This window comes from Lepisosteus oculatus, chromosome 10, assembly GCF_040954835.1.
Source record: "Lepisosteus oculatus isolate fLepOcu1 chromosome 10, fLepOcu1.hap2, whole genome shotgun sequence".
NCBI classification, from domain to species: Eukaryota; Metazoa; Chordata; class Actinopteri; order Semionotiformes; family Lepisosteidae; genus Lepisosteus; species Lepisosteus oculatus.
The window spans coordinates 15,811,668-15,837,452 of NC_090705.1; the positions used below are offsets into that span (position 1 = coordinate 15,811,668).

Sequence of the window (25,785 nt, forward strand, 5' to 3'; positions counted from 1 at the left end):
GTGTAACCTGCAATGGTGGCGGCATGGTGTCTTGGAATTACTCTCTGCTGCCACACAATTCTCAGGTCCTGGCTAGGAAAACATTCTGTATGGACTTTGCACGTTTACCCTGCGGTCGTGTGGGTGTTCTCAGAGTGCTCAGTTTTCACCTCACGGTCCAGAGCTGTGCCGTCTAGGTTAATTGGTCCCCTCCAGGGTGCAGCCTGCCTTGTCTGCTGGTTTGGGCTCCGGTTCACCAGAACCCTGCACTGGACCAAGCGGCTGTTAAAAATGGATAAATTGATCGGGTGTCTCGTATAGCCCTAAATTGTCAAAACCGGTGAATCCAGTTTACATCGGATCCCAGGGACTGCTTGAGTTTTGCACTGCATTTTGATCTACAGCACGTTCATGTTAACCAGACAGCTGGATACCAGTAGATTCTTTTCTTCTGCTCCGGGAGACAATATTTGATGCAAGTTTTATTGGTAGGAAATAAAACCAAAATAAAAAAGCTCTGGCTCATGGACCCGTCGCGTCCTCGTGTCCCGAGGGGCCTCCCTGGAATCACGGGGTCTTGCGACCGCTGTGCGGCCGTGTGATTAAGAGCCTCTTTCCCTGCAGCAAGCAGAACAGCTGGGGCGCGAGGACCAGCAGCGCCTACACCGCAACAGGAAGCTGGTGCTGATGGTGGACCTGGACCAGACTCTTATCCACACCACGGAGCAGAACTGCCAGCGCATGTCCAATAAGGTAACCAGTGCGCCTGGGGAGGCTGTCTGGGGTGATTAACTGACAACCCACTGAAGCTCAGCAGGTGTGAGCCTGGTCAGTACCTGGATGGAAAAAACTCAGGTTGCCTCTGGAAGAGGTGTTAGTGGGGCCAGCAGGGGGCGCTTACCCTGTGGTCTCTCTGGTATTAAGGCCCCAGTATAGTGACAGGGACACTGTACTGCAAAAAGGCACCGTCCTTTGGGGGAGACGTAAAACCCCAGTCCTGACTCTCTTTGGTCATTAAAAATCCCAGAGCGTTTCTTGAAAAGAGTAGGAGTGTTACCCCAGTGTCCTGTCCAAATTTCCCATTGGCCTTTACCAACATGGCCTCCTAATAATCCCCATCTATGAATTGGTTTCATCACTCACCTCTCCTCCCCACTGATAGCTGATGTGTGGTGAGCGTTCTGGCGCACTACGGCTGCCATCACATCATCCGGGTGGGGCTGCACATTGGTGGTGGTGGAGGGGAGTCCCCGTTACCTGTAAAGCGCTTTGAGTGGAGTGTCCAGAAAAGCGCTATATAAGTGTAAGGAATTATTAATTAGGCTTTCCTGGAGACAGGTTCTGGTTTTAGGGACCTCGTGTGTGGCTCAGACAGTAAAAGTGCTCACCTGAGTGTAGTCTGAGCTCACTGTGGCTGCGGGTTCGAGCTGGGGGTCAGGTGAGCACTGTGGCGCACCGTGGACAGGGCAAGAGTAATAACGTGGGCAGTGGTCACTGAGGACGGCCAGGCTCTGCCCGGGGGATTGTGGTATGATGGCGCTAGGTGGCTCAGCCTGTGGCCCGGTGATCTCGAGAGCGTGTTCGTGCCAGTGGGTGCAGCTTTTCAGTAATCGTCATGGTAACGTTTTCACAGCAAACATCCTCCTAGGAGCTTACAAGTCATAAGCAGAGGTTTGTTTCTCTTTTTGAGGTGTCGAAACTTCTATAAGCCAAATAGGTGCTTCGAGAAAAGCATAAAATAGTGGGTTTTCAGCCAGCAGGTAATTTTCTGGAAGCCGTCCTACATCACCAGTGAGAGGTTTGTCCTCCTCTTTTAAAGCAACAGAGGCTTGCAATTTAGAGCGTCGCTGTCGGAAGATAATCTCTGCTGGTAAGGGGTTGCAGTGAAATGCATTTCGATGGATTTGTCGCATTTCTTTGGGCCCCAGTACCGGTCTCTTAACAGACGTTGACTGAGATGGTGTTTGGACTTGGGCACTGAGTTTTCCCTGCGAGAATGGCTTAAAACGGATAGAAGGAATGATGCTGTGGGGTTGGAAATTGCGTTATTCGTTTCAGAGGACAGGAAACCCGACAACTACAGTTTGAGCCACCCACACGGAAGCCTCTCTGTGGAAATGGAAATCCAAAATGTAAAATAAGTGGATGTGGAGCTCCATCCGCTCCAGGCTGCGAGGGTGTTCTCTATTCCCCTGCGCTCTTGTTTGCGGTCTGTGGCGAGCCTCCGCACAGCTCTTCTCTGGTTTAAAGGGCTGTTCCTCTCCACAGGGAATCTTCCACTTCCAGCTGGGCCGCGGGGAGCCCATGCTGCACACCCGGCTGCGCCCGCACTGCAAGGACTTCCTGGAGAAGATCGCCAGGCTCTACGAGCTGCACGTCTTCACCTTCGGGAGCCGGCTCTACGCGCACACCATAGCAGGTACGGGACGAGACCCGGCTCGCGCGGGGAAGGGCAGGGCGGCGTGGTGACACCTCTGTTAAAAAAAAGAGTATTAAAACGGAGTATTTTTTTGGTTATACACACCCCTTGTGGCTTGCCAGTCCTGTTTTTTCACATCTAAACTCGCAGCTCTGAGCCCTGGATGGCACACGGGAGAGAAAAAAGGAAGTGTGGACAGACTTGGGGTGTTTCTCAAAAATGATAGCGGTGTTACGCTGGCATCACGGCCAAATTTCCCCCTGGCCTTTGCCCATCATGGCCTCCTATAATCCCCGTCTCTGAACTGGCTTCATCACTCTGTTCTCCTCCCCACTGAGAGCTGGTGTGTGGTGAGTGTACTGGCGCACTTTGGCTGCCGTTACATCTCTCAAGTGGGGGCTGCTCATTGGTGGTGGTAGTGGGATTCCCCATTACCTGTAAAGCACTTTGAGTGGAGTGTCCAGAAAAGCGTTACATAAGTGTACGAAATTATTATTATTATTATTACTACTCCCACTTGTGAGTAGGTTCAGTGCCAGTGGGAGGAGAGGTGCATCCCAGGCTGTGACCTTCCCAAGCCTGCAGGTGCCCACAAGCCCGCAGGGGTTGCTGTGCCACCCTGCCCTGCCCTCGGCTGCGCTCAGCCAACTGTGTCTCGCTGCTTGTGAAACCTGACATGACCCAGGCTCGAACCCGTGATCCCAGAGCTCAGCCTGTGATCACCTTTACCGGGTGAGCTCCTCCAGAGGCAGCATTTTTAAAGGTAGTAGTAGTTTTTTTTGCAGCACAACAATGCAGTTTGGAAAGTTGTGGTTTGGATGATATTCTCTTAAATTGCTGAAAATTAGGGTCATGTTTTTTTTTGTCGATTTTGTTGGAGAACTTCAGGAATACTGGAAAAAATTAACTTGCTTTTTCCACCAAACAATATATATGGTAATGTATAATGCACAATGTACAGAATGTTTCCCAGGGAATAGTTTCTAAGCCTTGAAAATTTCATCTAACATCTTGGCATTTAATTTGCTTGAAAGGCATCAGGTGGTTAAGAGAATAAATGTGAATTGTGCAGACTCTTGTGTACCCTGTGCTTCCTTGCTGTTGTCAGCTCACAGCATTGTAACGTGGGTAATTTAGTTTTCAAGTACCATTCCTTTCCTTTAAAACAGACCTAATTAAACCTAATTAGTTAAGAGAGCCTTTGGAGATGTTCATCATACGCATGTTTTAGTCCTCCGCCGGCCTCTTCTAATTGTCTTCTGAATGTCAGCAGGTGAGAAATACGTTTTGTTCTGTTTTTTTTGTGTGTGTGTGCGCCGTGCAGCTGTTAACCGTTTCTGATTGTATAAGGAAATGGGGTGTTCGTTCAATTCAGGATTACCCTGAAATGGCCACTGGGTGGCAGCACTTACCTGCAAAATGTGAAATTGACTTACTGTGCCACAGTACCTTTCCTTCACGCTGCATGAGCCTGTGTATGAAAGAGATTGTCAGAGCACAGTCTGCGGAAACCGCAGTAAAAATGTTACGTTTGAGGCTGGAATCCATTCTTTAAGATCAATGTGTTCCTTTTAGCATCTGGATTCTGTTTGAGGCAGGGAGACGTAAAACAAATCAACCCTGTGCTGATTTGCTCTGACAGATTTGCTTGGTACACATTTCTGGGAGCTGCAGGTACTTTCTTAGTGCTAGAGGCAAGACATAATGTTGTGAAAGGGTCCTGAAAGAGTTCCCTACATGCCTCATGAAGGGCGATTGCAATTTAGAGATTCAGGATTATCCTTCTTTTAATCTCATATGTATTGCAAGTATGATGCATTTTTTGTTGATCATTATCTCAGATCTTTAAATGTGAGGATTTGACAAAGAAGCCCACTTTTTGTTCTAACAGTCAGGAACGTTCCATCTTTTTTTTTGGTGAAAATCATAGACTCAAACTGTACGTATTGAGGGGTTAACCTTAATACAATAGCCTTGTACACAAAAGGAAACAATGTGGAAGTGTATTTTACATGGAGAGAAGGAGAAGCTTCTTTACAAAAAGAGCTGTGGAGGTCTTGAACAAGGTGCTCTGTCCTGTTGTTGAAGCCAAATCCCTGATTTAAATAAATAAAAGGACGCCATTCAGCCCCCTAGCTCATTTGGTAATTCGTAGCTAATTTGATCCAAGGACCTCATCCATCTGTTTCTTGAAAGAAGCCAGGGTATCAGATATATAATTGCCATTGGTTTTGACTTAAAGTTTGCTTGTTGCACTGAACATCCAGTGCAACAGCCAACATTCCCTGAAGGATCACACTTTAGGTAAGCTTTCATGTTTCCCATTCCCAGTGTAGTTCAGATATCTGGATAAGTCAGACGGCAGACGTCGCTAGTTCTAGCAGCTGAGGAGGAAACAAAATGGTGTAAATTGGTACCTCCCATTAAATTTGTGTTAACAGCAACATTCCAGATGTTTCCTGCCATGAAAAAATGTCTGAGATTGAATTAAGTGAAACAGGTGAGTTATCTGAAAGGATAAAAGTAGATGGAATTACTGGGTTTTGTTGGTCATTGTGCTAAGCAATGATGCAGTTTCTGACAAAAAAAGTGAAAACCGAGTTTTCACAATCTCGCAGTTGAGGTTGAAGAGAGGCTTTCCTTCTCCGTTTTAAAACAATTGCATCTCAGGGACATTTTGGAATGTGATGTGATGCATTGTGGTGGCGTCAGTTCAAAATTCAGAGTGTCACATATCTTGTACTCCTCTAATACAGTCTAATCCTGATATGATACATGATTTCTTTTCTTCCTCGATGTGTTAATGAGAGCTGAGAGAATGTCTTATCCCTGCCTCAGTAGAGTATAAAGCCGCAAGCGGTAGCGTCTTGGCTGGAGTTTCTCTTTTCCCGCAAGGTTGGATGAATTGATTTTCATATAATGTGAATAAAAATGAAACTACAGAATCCGAAATTATCAGAAACAGGGGAATTATGCAAAGGGAGAAAATAATGCTGAACCACTGAGTTGTTACTGTTTTATCACTTCAGAAGACAAGATGGAAATATTTAGCTTCTAGGGTGCTCTGGGCTCTATATTTTGTAATGCAATGGAAAAATGTGTGTGTGAAGGGGTGGGGTGGTTTGGGAAGCAATATTGCAGTTCAGAAATTGCAATTTTGAGCCACGCAGGGCTTTGTAAATTTTAGCGGAAGATCAGCATTTATTGCTGTGTGTTCCAAGAGCATCAGTAGTTTACTACTATCCTGCCCCTTTCAGCTGCTGTGTCATGGTAGCTGCACAATTGGTGCCCATACCAGCAGGACCACGGTGGACACCCACGGGGAGACTGCAGTGGACACACCGTGCACATCGTACACAAATGTGTCCCCATGTTGTATACAACACACAGCACCACTGTGTCCCTCTGTGCGCCACTGACTGCTGTGAGCAGTTGTCATGGTTATGAAAGACAGCAGACAAAACTGGGAAAAAAATCAATTGCCTGATCAACAACAACAAAAAAAGATAAAAATCATCAATTCCACATTGGGGGAAGAGAGGTTGAAGGATAATTACAATTTCTGAACTTAACATAAACAGACAGTGCAGTCCAGACATGGAAGTATTGATAAATTAGCCTCCCCTCCCCAGGATTCAGAAGACTTCAAAGATTTATTATTGCTGTGTCTTTCTGGAAGTTTCTGATTTTTTTTTCCCATTGCTTTGATTCTTTCTTACTTTGTTAATGATTTGGAGAAACTTCTGTTGATGGGCACAATACAATGCAAACCTGTATGTAAAATTGGTCTGAACAAATAAGTGAAAGTACAGTTAATCTAAAATACTGTTGAAAATCATTTGAAAAGGTTGTAAACAATGTGAAAATAAACTTACCTGTGTTATGATTTCACTAGGATTGGAGTAACAGACGACTGACTTCTGGTAATTTCCTCCTTGTTAATTAAGCACATTTCTCATTTTGTTTGGGTTTATTTTAAAATGTTTGCTTTTGATGAGACTTGGAGATATTGCTATTTATGGACACAATACGATCGATGCGCGCACTATTGGTCTGCAAAGAAAAAAGTAAATGTACATCTAAAATACCATTTATTTTCTCCTTTTAAGATGCTGTAAAAACTATTTAATCGAAAATTAATTTAAGTGAAAATCTTGCCCTAATCTAGAGTTTATTTGGTTAATCATTTTCTACTGGAATCGGCGTACCAGTTACTACACAAGTCTGATTACATTTGGAATTCTGGTTTTGTTTTCTCTTGTTGATATATTTCTCAAGGTGCAGTTTGTTTAAATTGTAACTTTTGACATGAGATGGAGTTAACCCAGGTCTTATTCACATAATAAATTCCCAGGTTGGGGTTTCCAGTAAGCATCAGAGTAACAAATGCTACTATATCTTTCTTGACAATGACAAATATTACTACTCTAGTTCTAAAAATGCCCCTAAAATTTGTTAAAACTCTTTAAAAACTCTACAGGTCCGTTCCACATTTGTGCACTTTTTTTTTAAAATTAATAATGAGGCTGCTTTAAGATACATGAAAACTCTTGCAGATTGTAATAATGCTAAATTATTTTTTTCCAAATATAAGAATTGAGCAACAACAAAAATGTCTTAATCCTCAGATCTGGTGATACGCTCTCATGTTGCAGAGTATTAGGAACCCTCATCCGAATGACGTGCTGGACCTGTGCTCAGGCAGCAGGGACGCCATGGGCAGGACGAAGTGTGTTTCAAACACTCGCAGTGGGCTCCCCTGTCAAAGAAGCGGGATGAGGGCAGTGCTTTGTGGGTGAGAAGAGCGAGACTCTGTGCTCCACGGAGTGTAGGATTTGTATTTGGTTTTCAAGGTTGCGAAAAAAAAATCTTGACCTGGAGTTACAGTAGGCTATCTAGGAAGAATGTTTTTTTTGCGTTTTCCTTGATTCCAAAATACTTCCATGTGAAGTAACGGTATAAACCAACCAAAAGATTTGTTTTTACTTGTTGTTTTTTTCTTTAAGGATTTCTGGATCCGGAAAAGAAACTCTTCTCCCATCGGATTTTGTCGAGAGATGAATGCATTGATCCCTTCTCCAAAACGGGGAACCTAAGGTAGGGTTTTTGTTTTGAGTTACGCTGGACCGAGGCTGGATGTGAGTTACTGCAGGCTGTGCTGTAATCCTGTGCTTTGACTGCACTTTTAAATATATATATATACATCTTGAGTGCTGATGTTACTACTGATGTCCATGCCTTAAAACAGAATTTAACAACAACATACTGTACACAGGCAGTGTAGCCTGTCCTTTCCACGGTATTACTTCCAGGTTAGTAACTGTTAAATATGGCAGCCATTGTACATGTAAACGTGTATCCATTTCTGAATATGCTTGAGTTCCGGACATTTATACACTGGGTCTTCCCACACAAGCTGTACATCTGTGATGCCTGCTTTGCACCAGGACACTTCTGCTGTTCTGTTGGAATCTGTCCCATTTGTCTCGTACAGTTTGGACAAGCATGTGCCTGTTCACACAATATTGCATGTAGTCCCAGCTTATGTTCAGTGTGGCTCTGGTCTGTCGAGTAGGGTATCCACAGCTCAAGCCGGAAGAAAGCCGTTCTTATATGAGCTTTGTGAGGACACGGCTTTGCCCTGCTGGCGTGTTGTCATGGCAGGACGAGCTCTCAGGAAGTGTGGCACAGGCAGTGAGGTCCCAGGACTTGATCACTGTAGCACCGTTCAGCCAGGTCGCCAACTCGATGCTCCCTGTCAACTGGTCAGTTGTGCACAACAGTCACACCCGCTGGGGCTGGTGTCCACCTTGATCTTTAAAACAGACCAAAATGCAGAAACCCGTAGCTTGACACCAAAAGGAGTTAGTTGTAGGTGTTTTCAGTAAAAAACAAAAAGTAAAAGAAGGACATTAGGGTTATCTAATGAAATAATGTTTTGCAATGTGGCATTTATTAGAAGAAATATTACTGTTGACTTTAAACCATCAGCAAAAATGAAGCATTTTAACTGTATTTTGCTAAGATTTGTACATGGACACAGTATTTGAGGGGAAAAACTAAACCAAGGACGTCCTCACTGCTAATCGACTAGCAAATTGTGATTTCTGCAGCCTAAATCAACAAATCATAATTAGTGGTTTACGTTTGTAGCGATTTATACAGCTATTTTTTCTTTTACTGGATCAATGCAGATGGCAGTTCTTGTTCAAGGGTACAGCAGCCATGTCTTACTTGGGAATTGAACCCATGACCTTCCAGTTAAGTCTAGAATGCTAACCACTGCTCTACACCTCTTAATGATTCAGTTCTCTCACTGATCGCCCTGCCAAAACAGCTTTAAACTGCCTTCACAAATTATGATATTACAGTTATTCACGGCTATGTCTTTAAAAGATTAGGAGTACCGTAATTAGAAACTCAGTTTGCCGTATTCATGCATTACGAACAGTTGTATTCTTGTACTGTATTAGTTTTGTTTAATGCTTCTTGTGGGAAGAATAGTAAGTTGGACAGTTAAACAGGATTCACTGTTCTTGGACTGCCAGGCTCTCATTAGGAAAGATGAATGGATGTTTCTTTGAAGGTCTAGTTGCTGAAGTAAATACATGTCAGGGCTGTACAATATACAAATTGATTTAATTACCTCAAATTATAGTATTTATTTAATGAAAATTGAGCACATTCATTTTGAGGATTTATATTTTTTCAGCACAGTTGGTTAGAAAATAACTAATATATATTAACTGATATAGATAAATGATCTTTTGAATGGCTGTTTCTTGCCAGATAATACATTCTTTCTTGCCTTTTGTAAAGGAAAAACTGTCCCAGTGAAACTGACATTTTGCACTTGGCTTTTAAGTAACTCTTTTCTTATTTATCTGGTGTTTTTGAGCTTTTCTTAGTTTGCATTGTTGCTTGCGATAAAAGATGGTCTGCTTTGCATTTATGAACGCTTTGCTGATTTTTAAAACTTGGCATGTAAGGAAGGAATATCTTCTTCTGTGTCTCTTCCAGTACAGTTATTCTGTGTTTCTGCTGTGTGACACAGGTGATGAGCATGTAACATCACTGGATTTTTTTAATCCCTTTGACCTGACACCTTATCTGAATGTTAACTATATCTGTACTGAAATCTTGTTTCTACAAACATTCAGACTAAATATCTGTATTGTAATCTAATTACGCAGCAAGTAGAAACTCCCCTGTGTTTTATGAGAGAATGAGGAGCAATGGAGCAAGCAGAGCTTCCCTGGAAGTGTTTTTTCAGCTAATTGTGCTTTGTGTAGGCTTGAAAATGTATCTCTATCAGTGATGGAGCAAACTCCCCAGAAGATCACACAGTCTCTGTTATCGGCTGTAGTTAGACTTGTTACCTGAAGGGTTAGGCAGTCCTCATGCAGTTACATGCCATGTTAATAGGTAGTGGATGAGTGGCTCAGCATGGAAAGGTCTAATCCAGGTGTCACAGGTTCGAGTCTGGGTCTGCTAATTAGCAGACTGTCCCTGGATTCCTGTAGTGACAGTATACAATTGTCTGAGCAACTGCAGGGTGGGAAGTGTAGGACAGGTAGGGCTCTCTGTGACAGCAGCAGCCTCCCGGGACCTTAAAGGTTTGCTGTGCTGTCAGTGAGGGAAAGCAGCTCTCCTCCGAATGGCACTGATGCTCTGATATGGACCAGTGCTGTTGGTGAGGGACAGTCCTCTCTTCCAATCTGGATTGATCCTCCTTTATGGGGTGGTGCTATTGGTGAATTATGCAACTCTCCTCCAATCGACACTGATCCTCCAGTACAAGGCGGTGCTGTTGGTGAGGGACACGACTCTCCTCCAATCAGGGCAAGACCCCCAGTATGAGGTGGAGCTGTTAGTGAGGGACATAACTCTCCTCCAATCAGAACTGATCCTCCAGTAAGAGGCAGTGCTGTTGTTGAGGGATGTACATCTCCAGTCAGCACTGATCCTTCGGTTTGTGAGGTGGGTGGGTTGGACTGCTTACTCTTTCTCCACTTTGTGTGGTTGGAGGGTCTGCCATGAAAAATCACAAGGGTCGATTCCAGAATCGGGGGGATTACACAAAAAATAAATCAATTCAATTTTTTTCTTGAATTTCATCAATAATCCTCACTTTAAAAAAATGCTAGTGATCCCTGTGAGAATTAATTAAATAGACCGGATGTGCTATCTTAGAAATTTAATTGGTATAGGTGTTAGATTTAACAGCTGTTACAAAAATTATAGGTGGATGGATGGAGGTTGTTGTTTTTATGTAGGTTTATTTAAATATTCTAAATAAGTTACAGTTTTTAGGTGGTGGATAGTATGTGGGGTTTTTGTGTCAGCTGCAGAATGGGGCAGATTTATTGTTGACTTATTAAGACTTCTGTACTAACAAGCTGGGATTACATTTCAGCTTTACTTCTGACCCTCAAGCCAACAAAGGCACAGGATAGTGACTATGTACAGCAATGCTCTTGGGAAAATTAGGTGAGGGAAGAAAAACGTACTTGAAAGTAAGTACTGACTTAAAAACTGTCTTATTGTATTACAACGTGGCAGAGAGAAATACTTGCAAATCCCGTGCTTAAATGCAAGGAATTGCAACACCTGAATAATTAAACATCATATCATTTATTAATTAAAGCTTAAAAATTTGAACGCTTCCTGAATATGGATGTTGTTGTTGCAGCAGTAATTACTCAGAGTTTGACCAATATGCTTTAAATTCCATTCCGTAAAAAAACTCATCAGTGAAGAAAATATAATGGATAACACTGACGGTAGAACACGGTTTTCTTGTCGTGTGGAATCTTGTCAGTCTGATATTTCTATCTCAGTGTCCGCCGTTGTGCACCTGTGAATGTGATTCTAGATATTGTCACAGCAGAACATTTTAATTAATTTCCAAAACTTGTCATGGTGGAGACTCAGCCTTTGATGTATCAGAAGCGGCGGCAACTGTATTTCATTAGATCTGACCTGCCGACATGGAGAGAAATAGTGGAAGAACATCCTCCAAAAGCAAACGTCTGCGCTTGTCCTTTCGTCTGCAGAATGACGAAACCTCAAATGTGCTTCCAGTGCATTTAGGGCCTGAAAACGGAGTTTAAATGAATTCCGTTATGAGGTTAATGAAGTGTTGGTTAATGAAAACCAACTGGTGTGGACATTCCCAGGAGCAGGAATGGGTACCCCTGACCAGGTCACACTCGAGTAGACGTCCCTGTCTTCTGTGTGGACGATGGGGCAGATAAGTACAGTATATATCTAGACAGGAATAAGAACAGTGGTGTCAACTCACTTAAAAAATGCTCCTTTTTAGTAACTCTTGCATGATTAGGGGGTTATATTGAATACCCAGTGGTCAGATGAAAACCTAGACAGGAAAGATAATTCTTTCAAAGCTTCAAATTAAGCTTTTACACTGATATGCTCAGAGCCAAAAGAATAAACCATCAAAATGCGTTTTTTTTTTAGCATCCAAATTTCCACACTCTCTTTAGAAAGACTTTCTTTCTTTGTTGTTGACATGCTGTCCCAGACATGTTGTTGAGGCTGATGCCCTGGTTTATTTCAAGAAACAGCTGGATGAGATCCTTGGAATCAACCGCTAACTATCCAACATGCTGGATGACCTGAATGATGATATTAATTCCTTACAGCTATGCAGAATTTTTCTGGATGTTCCGTCAAAGCGCTCTACAGGTAATGGGGACTCCCCTCCACCACCACCAATGTGTAACCCCCACCTGGATGATGCAACGGCAGCCAGAAAGCTCACCACACATCAGCTATAAGTGGGGAGGAGAACAGAGTCATGAAGCCAGTTTGGAGATGAGATTATTAGAGAGCCATGATTGGTAAAGGCATGGAGGAAATTTGGCCAGGACACTGGGGTAACACCCCTATTTTCTTTTAGAAATGCCCTGGGGTTTTTAATGAAGTCAGGACCTCCGTTTTACATGTAAATTTTACATTTACATCTCTTATGACGGCACCTAAGAGATCTTCTCCTGTCTATGAACATCATGTAACTGTGCTGCCTGAGCCAGGTGCTGTTTGCGTGCTCTGTCTGATCACAGGACACCTGCAGCCATGAAGAAATTTGTGATGCTCGGCAAGTGTGGGAAACGTATCTGATAAATGTTCTTATGTTCTTGTCAAGCTAGTCCTCCTTCCATGCTGTACTGCAAATACCGTTTTGATGAAGGAGAAATGGAGACAGGCTTTTAAAAAGCGCTGTGGTGGATGTGGTCTTTTGAAAGGGGTCCCTAGACATTCAGAACTTCTTGTAAGAAACGGGGGGGAGGATGAGGAAATGTGGACAGACTCCTCTCACCTGCCCGCCTTCGAACTGCCTATCTTTTGATGCTTGTGACGGAGGAGGAGCCCTGATTGGTGGAGAGGCATGCCCCTCACTGGCAGCACCGCGCGAGCCTGCAGGTGCCCGGGAGGCCACAGGGGGCGCTGTGTCCCTGAGGTTTGAGATGTGTTTGAATCAGACAGGTTGGGAGCGAGATGGCGTTTTTTCTGGCTTCACAAAAACATTTTTAAAATATAAATATATTTTTATGCTTTTTTGGGTTGCCCGCTGTAAACTGATTTCTTACATAAGAGAGATGTGCATATTCTAGGTGAGTGTATAGCGAAGGCCTAGGATTTCTCAAAATATACATGTATATGGAATATTTTGTTGGAGTGAACTGCATAGTATGCATGCAACATATCACGTTGGCGCACAAACAAATATACAGTAATAAAATAGCTAATAATAATATAGATAGATAGTATAGGGCCTTCATAATTGACTCTTATCTTTTATCTTATCTTTTAATATATATAATATATATAATTTCCACACCTCCTCCCTCCTCATCCAACTTCTCTGGTTCCCGTCTCTCCAGCTTCTCTCTTCTTGACTCAGCATCCCTAAACAAACTAGTTACGCGCATGAAACCCACCACATCTATTTTAGATCCCATTCCCACCACTTTATTCCAGTCCTGTTTCTCTTCTCTCTGTCCCATTGTCCTCAATATAATACATGAATCCTTGAGCACCGGCATTGTACCAACGGTCCTCAAAACTGCTGCTATTACCCCAGTGCCAAAGAAGCCTAACATGGCTCTCGACAATCTTAACAACTTTCGCCCCATCTCCAACTTACCCTTTCTCTCTAAAATTCTAGAACGTGCTGTCACACTTCAGTTACATAACCACCTCATGACAAACAACCTTTTCGAACCCCTCCAATCTGGCTTCCGTCAACTTCACAGCACAGAAACCGCCCTAGTCAAAGTCACCAACGATCTCCTAATAGCTTCTGATTCTGGTTCCCTTTCCATACTCATCCTTCTTGATCTCAGTGCTGCCTTTGACACTGTTGACCATAACATCTTGCTTTCTCGTCTCGAGACTGTGTTTGGAGTCTCTGACACTGCCCTCAAATGGTTTAAGTCTTACCTCACTGATCGCTGTCACTTTGTCTCTCTCAATGGGTACAGGTCTGAAATTGGTCTTGTCAAGTCTGGTGTCCCTCAGGGCTCAATACTGGGCCCCTTGCTCTTCAGCATTTACATGTTCCCACTTGGTCAGCTTTTAAGATCACATGGCCTCAGCTTTCATTTTTACGCTGACGATACTCAAATATACATCCATACCAAACCCGACACTGATGTGGCTGTCTCTATTCTATCTAATTGCATCTCTGACATAAAAATTTGGATGACTCAAAACTTCCTTCATCTTGACTGTGACAAGACTGAAGTCATGCTTATTGGTACCCCCCATCAACTTCGTAAAGCCAGTCCTGTAACCCTGTCTGTAGATGGCTCTGTACTTGAGCTCCAATCAAAATTGAAAAACCTTGGGGTTATATTCGATTCTGGCTTAACATTCGACCCACATGTACAGCATACTGTCAAAACATCTTTTTTTCACCTTAGAAATATCGCAAGACTATGGCCTATGCTATCATTAACTGTGGCTGAAAAGCTGATCAACATATTTGTATTCTCTCGAATTGACTACTGCAATGCTCTGCTCCCTGGGGTATCTAAATCTACTCTGAACAAGCTGCAGTATGTCCAAAATTCAGCAGCCAGAATCCTGACCAGATCTAGTGCAAGTGTTCACATTACTCCTATCCTGGAGTCCTTGCACTGGCTTCCGGTCAAATTCCGCGTAGACTTTAAAATCCTCATGCTCACCTACAAGGCTTTACATGGCTTGGCACCTCAATACCTGTCTGAACTTTTATCGCCCTACTCCCCACCTCGCAACCTCCGCTCTTCAAATTCTGCCCTCCTTACTGTCCCCCAAGCCCGTCTACATTGTATGGGCGACAGGGCCTTCTCCTGCTATGCCCCCAAGCTCTGGAACTCCTTGCCCAAGGATATTAGAGAGTCACCTTCTCTAAACTCCTTCAAATCCAGACTCAAAACCCTCCTTTTCAGAAAAGCCTTTACTTAACTGCTTCCATTCTTCACCCCTCTGCTCTTCTTAATACCATCTTCCACGGTCTCCTCTATTGTTATTGTTGTATTGTTGTAATTATAATTGTGTCCTGTCTTGTGAAATTTTCTTATTTATTGTTGTAGTTTTCTTATTTATTGTTATTGTCATCCTGTAAAGCGCTTTGAGAAGCCACCTTTAAAGGCGCTATATAAAATAAAGTTTATTATTATTATTATTATTATTAATAATATTTATAAGTCTAATATTATTTTATTCCGTCTACTACAAATCATTACTCCCTTTTCGCCAACAAGTCTGCTAACTTCTAACTTTGTGATTTATCAGTGCTTGTGTCATTCTGCGATTTGGATTCCTTACAATTATGTTGCAATGTAATTAAATCCATTTAAACCATTAACTGTTTATATTATTATTCTTAATGTTTCGTTTTAATTATGTTACTGGGAACTATGTAATCTTGTCAGCTAATAAGGAATGGTAATATTGCGATCCTGGAAGAAATTGTTCAGTAATGAGATAATCACGAAGTCATATTACAAGGCGGTAATTGCAAGTTAATGCATTTTCAGGGTCATGTACCTGGGGATCCAGTAAGAACTGCTATTTTTTTTATACTGCTAGTAGACAGACAGAGCGTTAGGAACAAATAACTTTTTGATAATGTGGTTTGCACGTCCCTTGCAGAAACCTTTTCCCCTGTGGCGATTCCATGGTGTGTATTATCGATGACCGGGAAGACGTCTGGAAGTTTGCTCCTAACCTCATCACGGTCAAGAAGTACATCTACTTCCAGGGCACCGGTGACATCAACGCTCCCCCTGGCTCACGGGAAACTCAGATGAAGAGAAAAGGTAGAAATTATTGCTAAAAATGGTGAAATAGGCATTGTTTCTGTGAAAATGAAGCAGTTGTATAAAAGAGGTCTCTACTAAAGAGTCTTAATTCTTCCCTCATAATGTAGTGAAACACTGTTATTCCTCACTGTTTGAATTTGGTCTTGGTTTGCTTGAAGACTTTGTTCACCTTTTGAGATGGTTTTGAACGAGGTAAATTTATTTAGATGCACTGATCTCTTCAATGAGAAAACACCTTGGTTCATGGTGTGTCACAAGTGTGAAGTCCTGTATATACCATGGTTTTTGTATTTCATTAGCTGTTTATTTCCAGGGGTTGTTCAAATAGCTACTCATAATCTTAACTGCATGTATTTTTTAGTGCTCATTATTTGCTTGAAGAATAAAGAATGCATCTTCAAGCTAGCAGGCAAGACACCTGAAGTCTCACCTGTGATAGTTGAGAGATGGTATTTCTACCTTATCTTACAGACCCTGATTTTATATAATCTTACGTAAAGCTCTCCTCAGGATTTATCCACACTGATTTGCTCAGGAATCATATAGGTTGCTTTTCCCAGAAGTGTAGATCACTGTGATGTGAATGGAAGATGTGTATCTGTTGTAGTAGAAGCTTTATCTGTACTTTTGCTTACAAAATAATCTTAAATATTTGCTAGTAGTTGTTCTTGGTAATTTTCCTGGGTTGTATATTTATTCTAAGAGAAAACAACCACCTGTAGACTGTAATTAGCAAGTGCTCGAGTGTCAGTAATGTTTTTGCTGAATGTTTTGCATTCAGAATGTCTCATAATGGCAGTTTTTTGACCATGAGATCTCGGTTACAATACTTTAATGAGAGAAAAGACGTGGGCTTCATCAAACTAGATGCCCAGGCCTCCTTAAAGAAACCGCTGGATTCAATCATTAGATCTATGAGCTACTAGCAACGACATGGGCTAGATGGGCTAAAAACTCTCCTCTCTTTTGTCACTTTCCGTTTTTAATGAGCAGTACTTGACTAGACAATATGTAATATATCCCAACAGTTCTTTCTTTAAGTAATCCCTGAGCTGACAGAAAAAAGGCAGAAGTATTGCAATATTTATTAGGTAGTATATTAAATCTTAAAAAAGCTACAAAAAGTTAAAATAGAATATTTTAATATCACATGATTAGAATTTGGCTTTCTCAGTGTTTGAAAAGTAAAGTAATGTAGTTAAAGCAATGTGCTGTGACCCACAGGAATGGCTGTGTGAGGAGATGACCCTAAAACGTTTACATTCTGCATGTTTGTACTTTGTAAAAAGCGAATGGAAATTCCTTGAAACACACACCCCTTGTGTTGGTGCAACAGTAGCCTAGCAAACATCACTGAGGTTCATTAAATTGCTTGATTTTCAGAGGGACAGAGCAAGCCCACTGGGAATATCGGTCACTGTAAAGGTGGCATAGCTTATTATAGGATCTCCATTGTGTTCTAATAGAAAAGACCTTGCTGTTTCTATAGGGCAGTAATGTTGAATGGAATTGCTTGATAAAATATCAGATAAATCTATGTTTTAGGGACTTCAAGTTTTCTAAGAACTTAAATGTGAGTTAAGATGCAAGTGTCTGGGGCCACTGCTTTTCTGGTGGCTTGCACTCAGAAAACATCTTTCTGTGTTGTTTTTGTGGGGTAATGATGGGGAGATAAGTATTTCAGCTCTGTGGAGGAAGAAGCAATACCTATGGTGAAAAATTGGTGTTCAGGGACTAATTAGCTGGAGGGGAGGTTGGAGTAGGGGAGTGTTTGTGTCTGGTTGCTCATTAGAGGAACTGATTATATTGAACTCCTGTTGGGTAAATGGTTTCCGATCAGCACCGTATAGCACAGATACAGGCTATTTAGTCTCAGTTCAATTTGGTCTCGAAGTCCAATGGGCCATTCGGATGTCTTCAGTTGTTTGGGGAGAACCTGAAATCATCCGTGTTGCATATTTTATCTAGCACAACTAAAGTAAAGCGACAAGTAATAGGTTTATTCCATGCTGAAAAGAGAAGAAGGAAAAGACAATGTTTCGGCCCTGGGGTCTTCTTCAGGTGTGAAGCCAGTTTTTTGCATTTGTGGGTTTGGAGTTGCGAGTTGTTTATGTAGGTCTCCACTCACCGTACAGGGAGGGGGAAGATGTTATTCATTTGATTCGGGTCGCCAGTTGGTCAGGTCTTGCAGTCTCGTGAGTTCGCATACACCCACCTTATTTCCATGCGAAATTAGTGGTTGGATGTTCTTTGCTGTGCACAGCACCAACAGCCAATTAACAGTTGCAGTCAACAGGCACGCTATCTTGCCAAGACCCGTTCAATATTTGGCGGCGTTGCAGGATTGAATTCTGATGATTGTTCAATTAGGGCGTGTTCACACATGGAGCAAATGGTGGCGAAACAAGTGGAGACAAATGGTCCGCTTCCCAGCCACAGAGAAAAGTTAGTAAAGTATAGCATGAAATTAATGACACTTCAGTTTTATAAGACACTAAAAAAAACTCTGGTTAGTTGTCAAGGAAAGAGAAATGTAAAAGGAATCAGTCCTATTGGCAGGTAATTTTAGAACTGGCAATGTTATGAAGGAGTTGAAAAGTTCATTAGTGCATAGATATCAGCATATTAATGGAAGAGTGTTGTAAATTTTAGTTTTTTGTCAAAACACCACTTTGTTGTGCAAGCCATTTGGAGTTTTGTCCCTTTTGCAAGTTACATATGGTGGAAAATAAACCTAAGTTTGCCGTTACGTAACTGGCCATGTGCCTTGTGTTTTCTTTGCCAGGAGCCAACCACGTGAGCCCACCGGCGGAGAACGCGGAGCAGGCCGCGCCGGCAGCGAAGGAGCTGTCTGCAGAGGAGCAGAGCAACGGGCTCAGGAAGCGCGGCCGGGATCGCCACGGCAACAAGCGGGCCCCCGGCGAGGAGGAGCCGCCCTCCAAGTGCGAGGCCACCGCGCCGCAGGACCGCGCGAGCGACCGGACACACCCGGGCGGGGAGGAGGAGACGTCCGCGGCGGCGGCGCCGGACGGCTTGCGGGTGGGCGACTCGAAGAGTGCCAGGGGCCGGAGCGAGCAAGACGGCGGCAGGGTAGGCAGCCCGAAGCCCACGACGAAAGGGACCGGCGGGCCGGGCAACGACCTGGACTTTGACCTCTCCAGCGACAGCGCTAGCGACTCCGGTGCCGGCAACCCCTCCTCTTCGGACAGCGAGGAGGAGGAGGAGAAGCGCAGCTGGAGGAAAGACAAGGAATCCGGGGCCGCGGAGCCGATGGGAACCGACGAGGTCAAGGCCTCTGGGGAGAATCACTCCGGGGAGGATCCTCTTGCCGGAATCCGGCTGAGCCAGGAGCCGGATAGCCTAGGGGAGCTCGGCAACGGCTGTCCGGAGAAGAAGGAGGCGGAGACGGAATCGCAGAACAGCGAGCAGTCGGGCGTGACCATGGGGGAGGAGTCCTTGGATCAGAGCATGGAGGAGGAAGAGGAGGAGGAAGAGACGGACCTGGATCAGGATGACCACCTGATTTACCTGGAAGAGGTCCTGGCCCGCATCCACACGGAGTACTATGCCCAGTACGAGCGCTTCTTGAAGGGCGAGTGCCCCGACACGCCCGACATCCGGAAAATTGTCCCCGAGCTAAAAAGCAAAAGCCTGGCAGAAACCAACATTGTGTTCAGTGGCTTGTATCCCACCAACTACCCCATGGAGAGGACGCGGGAGTACTACCACGCCAAGGCCTTGGGGGCGAACATCAGCAGAAATCTTGTTCTGAACCCCAAAGACCCCAACCGCACAACGCACCTCATAGCAGCTCGGGCTGGTGAGTACGACGAGAACCTTCTTTCCCCTCTGTGTGCCTTTTTAATTTCTTTACCCCATTAACTCTTTTGTTATTTTCTGAATTCCTTCGGTCTAAATCAGAAATGTTTAGTTAGGTGTTATTATCTCTAATTTTTCATACTTAACCGTCTCAAGGGATTTGGACAGTTATGGGTTTTTTTAGTCACAAATGGGCTGAAATGCTTTCTTTGTCATTTTAACCCCTGACAAATTTAAAAACAAAATTAGCAAATGATGTGCAGTGTTACAGGTACAGTAACATCTGTGCTGATGTGTAAAATGAAACATCTGAAAATTGAAAGATAATATTCTAACATTAATACGGTTGCAGTTCATTGTACTGTGCTATTCTGAAGTCGGGATTGATGAAGTTATTAATAAAATATTAGCAGAAAGCATTAAAGAACAACTAGGAATACTGCTTTTTTGTTATCTCTGGGCTGTGCTTGCTTATGGGTCACGTCTCAATGTTCCATGGGGATGTTCAAAATACAGCTGCATAATTCAGAAATTCTATTGTATGCATTGCCATTGCAAGAACAGCACAATAAGATGTATTTTTCAAGGAGGCAGGCTGTCCCGAATGCTGGCGTGTGAGATGCGTAGGGGCCATAATTTCCACAGTGGGGACAACAGGCCACTGCACAATTAACAAATTGATTTGCTGGCAATATGTGGTTGCAAAGCTAGCATTGAGGCAAGGCAGTGGTATTGGAAAACAAACCCCAGCTTTTGTTCTACCCTCTTAATTTGTCATTAATAGAGTCACATTGTTTGCAGAAGGACTCTTTTGTTAATTCAGGACCAGTGTTGCTCCAGACTGCACACAACCAAGTGGTTTTGAAGTCTGTCATTATGAGCTAGTTTACTTTTGAACTTTGATTGAGGAGCATGGTCACTGCTCAGTCCTCCACTGATCCTCTGTTTGTTTTCTGATTTACCTTTCTGAGAACAGCAATTGCTCAGTTTAATCTGCTTGACATCTACGTCATTTCTGCATTTTTCAGGGCCCTTTTCACAATGCTGTGCCAGTATTTTCCAACGTAGCTGATCCAGAGATGGGCCAACACTTTTTCTTTGCAGCATGAAATTATTTGTGGACACATCACATGCACAGTGATTACTATGATCTTGAAGATCTGATTAATAAAAATCCTGAACCAGCCGTGCAACAAATAACTTTTTCTGATTTAAGATCCAGATGCACCTCAATAAATGTTAATTACTGTTTAAAGGGAAGATGTGTGTCTGGAAGATAAGACCTAAAATCTGAATTATAGACATTGTTGAATCCAAGGGTAACTTATTTAGTTAGTCATTCTACCACTTTAGATGAATCTTAGCGTTCTCAGAAAACTACATATTCCTGATTAGTTCTGTGGCAACCTGGAGCCTCTCTCGCAATCACAGTTCTACTCTTGTGCATACACACAAGCATAGCTATACTCAATGTGGGACACCAGTCCATCACTGGGCACACGCACAAGCACATCTGTACTCGGGGTGGGACACCAGTCCATCACTGGGCACACGCACAAGCACATCTGTACTCGGGGTGGGACACCAGTCCATCACTGGGCACACGCACAAGCACAGCTGTACTCGGGGTGGGACACCAGTCCATCACTGGGCACACGCACAAGCACAGCTGTACTCGGGTGGGACACCAGTCCATCACTGGGCACACGCACAAGCACAGCTGTACTCGGGGTGGGACACCAGTCCATCACTGGGCACACGCACAAGCACAGCTGTACTCGGGGTGGGACACCAGTCCATCACTGGGCACACGCACGAGCACAGCTGTACTCGGGGTGGGACACCAGTCCATCACTGGGCACACGCACGAGCACAGCTGTACTCGGGGTGGGACACCAGTCCATCACTGGGCACACGCACGAGCACAGCTGTACTCGGGGTGGGACACCAGCCCACCACTGGGCACATGCACAAATGCACAGCTGTACTCCGGGTGGGACACCAGTCCATCACTTTGCACACGCACAAGCACATCTGTACTCGGGGTGGGACACCAGTCCATCACTGGGCACACGCACATCTGTACTCGGGGTGGGACACCAGTCCATCACTGGGCACACGCACAAGCACAGCTGTACTCGGGGTGGGACACCAGTCCATCACTGGGCACACGCACAAGCACATCTGTACTCGGTGGGACATCAGCCCACCACTGGGCACATACAAGCACACAGGGACAATTTAGAGATGTCCGTTAATCTACCCATCTAGTCTGAAGAAGGTGCTGCAATCTGAAATAGAAGCCAGGACCTAGGAGGCATTTTACTCCCTGGCTGTTTCTTCTTGGAAGTTTACCAGATTTAACTTTTAGATGTTTGAATCAAATACATTTTCATTTGCCCTCCTAAGTAGCTCCCTCCTTCCATTATATGCTGTTGCACTGTGAGCACTTTCTTTACTTGATGTCTTGCCATATTTATACCTCCCTAGCTTCTTTTTTAATCATTTCCTGTTTTCTCATGTCTTGTGACATAACCATGAAACTGATTTGGTCCTTTTTTACTCTCTCGGGGGCTCTCAAAGAGCTTTTGAATTGATTTTTTGAAACCTTTATTGCTGTCTTATTGCCCTATCTGCTACGTCTCTCTCCTGCCTCCCGAGCCCTGTGACAAGAAAGTCACTTCTGAAATTCCCAAGTGGGACTCTGATCAGTACGTTCCACCGATCAAGTGTCCTCCCCTGACCCACAGCGCCACGTGCTCTACTCGACTCTGGATATATTGACATGTCCAGCTTGAAACAGAGCTCAGGCCTTTCCAGTTCAGTCGACTTGGCTCCCTGCCATGACTCGGCACCAGCAGGGGTGTAGGTAGCGGTGCGCTCACTCCTTGGCCTTGACCAGCCAGGTTTACTGAGCCCTTTGCAATCTGAATTGGATTGCTGCTCTTTAACAGCAGTATTTCTCGATCCTATCCAAACTGCAGTGGAATTACTGTCGTCATCTAAAATGTAAAGACTTGAACTGTTTGGAAAAGCCAGCGCATGGACTTCATAAAGAAGATTAACTAAGCCTTCTCTTGCACAGAGCATTAGAGAGGCCAGAAATTGTTTCCTTGGCAGTGCTGTACATCAAACGAGATGAGCAGGGTTTGCACTTCTGTCTTTTCTTATTGAGGTTTACATGCTGGTCAACAGTTCTGAAGCTTAACAGTTGACATTTCAAGAGAGACTTGTTTGAAGCTGGATAGGGAACAATATACATCCACCTGAAATGAAAAGTATAATTCCCTCCAAATTCCAGATTGTGCTTTCTGAAGGGAATTACTTTCAGAGGCAGAACACCAACTAATAAGATTTTCTTTTTCCACGAACAGGGTATTAAGGCTATAATTCACTTTTAATACTCCCGAAAACTCATGCTGTAAGGGGTAATAGGGTAAACAAGCAAGTGGAATCAATTGGTGCTCCAGCTGACCCCAGAATCCCAGGAGAGTGAACAATACTCTATTTTCAGTGCCTGGACATCTGAGCTGGCTGTTCTAAAATCAGTGTATTGTTCAAATTTAGGTGATGAATGAGAATGATAGGTTTATATCATATCAGCAGCAGGTGGAGATTTTGACAGTTTAAGTTCCCAGAGGTTGTCAAAAAAATCTCCCCGCAGACATTCTTCAAGAAAAAAGAACGTGAATGTTTCTCGTTTTCAGTTGAGAAACCCTTATGATTTATCCTCATAAATCACTCACTTGTGCTCGCTTTTATCATGCTGCTTCAGAGAAAATAACATGAAAATAGTTTGGGGGGTTTTAACAAGGCAGATTCTTTACTGACTGTGTTCAAAGCTTCACTGTTTTCCGATACGAAAAGAACCATCCTCAATCAGTCCTCTAAGAAGTGCAACGTTTTTTTTTAGAGGTTTCACTCTTAACAAGCCTGTGCACCAGGTAGCAAAAAGGTATGGAGACTTTAATTTATGCCATTTTATTGCTTTCCTGAATAGTGCCATTTGAGCTTACCGTCATAACCTGGACTGGAGTACAGACAAGTCATTTCATTTCATAATAGGAAGGATGTATTTTTTTTTATTAAATGGGTTAGGACCCTGTTCAGAACAGTTCAGAACAGTTGCAGCATTTCTCTAATTTTGTTGGTCGTTTAATAGGTTAATACCAGTAGCACAAGAGTGCAGTATGTTGTTAATATTTCGTATGTTTTAGTTGTTGACAGAACTGCAGAACTGAGTGTTGAACCGATCTGCTGGGCACATCAGGAATGTTTAATTCATGAAGTGCTGCACTGATTGTGTTGGGTTTTGAAGGATTGCATGGAAACCGATCCTGGGTGTAACATGCCTGGTTTTCAACTACAAAGAAATAGCTTCACTTTGCCTGCAGATATTGTAGATGTGAGTGGACACAGCAGTGACTGCAATTTAACCCCATAAAATGACATGACCTAGTAGATCAAAATTAAGTATTTTGTACATTTGTGCACTGGGTGTTGTGGGAGTGGCAAAGACGAATGGAGACTTTTCCCTCAACTTGTCAGTTTTCTACATGCAGCTCCCTTAAACACAAGTAATACTTAAGGGGGAAATGAAGGTTAAGTTACTTTGTGCATCTGACCTTTGGCTCTAAAATGTGATGTCCTGTATTAAACAGTAATGCTGGGAAGCTTTCATTTGTTTTTCAGACATAGTCAAGGGAGATGTAATTACATACTGAGTGTCTGAGGACCGAGGCGTGTTTTAGTTTTAAGACGCTCATAAGATGTTTCCATTTCCGATTTATGTCTATTAGAAAACAAAGATTTGACCTTATCTTCCCCTTCCCTTTGATTTCTGACATCAGTGGAATCAAGCTGGTCTTCATTCGAGCACGACCCTTTTCCCTCCCGCTTATTCATCTGTTTTATTAATCGCTGCACCCTGACAATGCCAGACTGCTGCTTCACTGCTCTGACACTGCCTCATTTTCAACATTGTTTCCTTACTTTTGACTTTTTCTGTGCACAAGACTGAAAAACACTTCAGCTGCTCCTTCATGTCAGCTTAACGAAGTCTCTAGTGGCTGCCTTTTTATATGATGAAGACGCTAATTGCTAGTGGTGCCGAGGACTAAATGATGATAATTACTGCATTGAATAAAGACAGCTGAGTGTAAATGGATTGGCAAAAGCTTTTTGATTTTCCAGGCCATTACAAACGGGGCAGCATTTTTATTTGCTACATTTCTGTTTCATGTTTCACAGATTTCACTGCTTGTTATTTCACTGCTTGTTAAAGATCTACTGAGCACTGTATGCTTGCACCAGCTACTGCCATTTCCTTATTGGTGTTGGGCTCCTGTGTTTGTTATTACCTTTGGTCCTGGAAGTAGAGCAGAAGAGAGTTAAAAAAGCTCTTCCTCAGAGTGGAGTGTCAACAAACCAAACAGGAATTTAAAGCCAATAAGGAACCGTGGTGGTGTGTGTTAATATTTAAAGTATCTTGAACTTAATAGATCCGTCACAGGCCATTGCATCCTAGGAAATGCTGGCTAGAATTGTTGTCGTGTAGGATTCGGTGATGTGGGAAACGTGCGGGGAGTATTTGCGAGGCCTGGTGCGTGTTCCTGGGCTGAGCGTGGCTTCTTCCTCTCGTCGCAGGCACGGAGAAGGTGCGGCAGGCCCAGGGCTGCAGGCACCTGCACGTGGTCAATCCCGACTGGCTGTGGGGCTGCCTGGAGCGCTGGGAGAGTGTGGAGGAGCAGCTGTATCCTCTCAAGGAGGACTACATCAGGACGCCAAGGTAGACGTGCGGGCGGCGAGTGACCGGTGTTTCTTTGTCCGGCGCCATGGGGGCTCGGAGATTCTTCTACCCCATCGGGCCCAGCACGAGAAGGAGCAGCGGGCCTTCTCACTGTACGAGCAGTGCGCTGATGGAGAGTAGGCACATAAAGAGTGTTCTGTGCCGCCACAGATGTAGATGAATAGGTGTCTGAGGTATTTTGTGGGAGAGAGAGAATTGGGCCTCGTGGAGTGCATTTTTAAGAACCCCCTGGTGTTGGACAAGGAGAGCAGGCGAGAGCTAACAAGTTGTGGGGTTTATGAAGTAAATCAGGTTGGAGAGATTTAATTAATTGAATCCGAGAGAACTCTGTGTACACAGAGAGGTGTTGAGCAGGGGAGAGAGAGAGAACATGGGCATCATCTGGTGAGTGAACTCCTTTCCCTCAGTGTTCCCTAGAAGGAGAC

The 25,785-nt window shown here is 43.6% G+C and overlaps 1 protein-coding gene across 4 annotated transcripts in view; it reads left to right on the forward strand.

Moving 5' to 3' along the window:
- ctdp1 (CTD (carboxy-terminal domain, RNA polymerase II, polypeptide A) phosphatase, subunit 1) overlaps positions 1 to 25,785 on the forward strand; it is a 129,711-nt gene that overhangs the window by 7,516 nt on the left and 96,410 nt on the right. For 3 of the 4 annotated variants that reach the window (XM_069194952.1, XM_069194954.1, XM_069194955.1), the window contains exons 4-9: positions 604 to 732; positions 2,248 to 2,398; positions 7,405 to 7,495; positions 15,563 to 15,729; positions 18,518 to 19,552; positions 25,198 to 25,339. In XM_069194952.1, coding sequence (XP_069051053.1) covers positions 604 to 732; positions 2,248 to 2,398; positions 7,405 to 7,495; positions 15,563 to 15,729; positions 18,518 to 19,552; positions 25,198 to 25,339 — 1,715 coding nt within the window. The remainder of the gene's footprint in view (positions 1 to 603; positions 733 to 2,247; positions 2,399 to 7,404; positions 7,496 to 15,562; positions 15,730 to 18,517; positions 19,553 to 25,197; positions 25,340 to 25,785) is intronic. The other variant, XM_069194953.1, reaches the window with a different exon arrangement.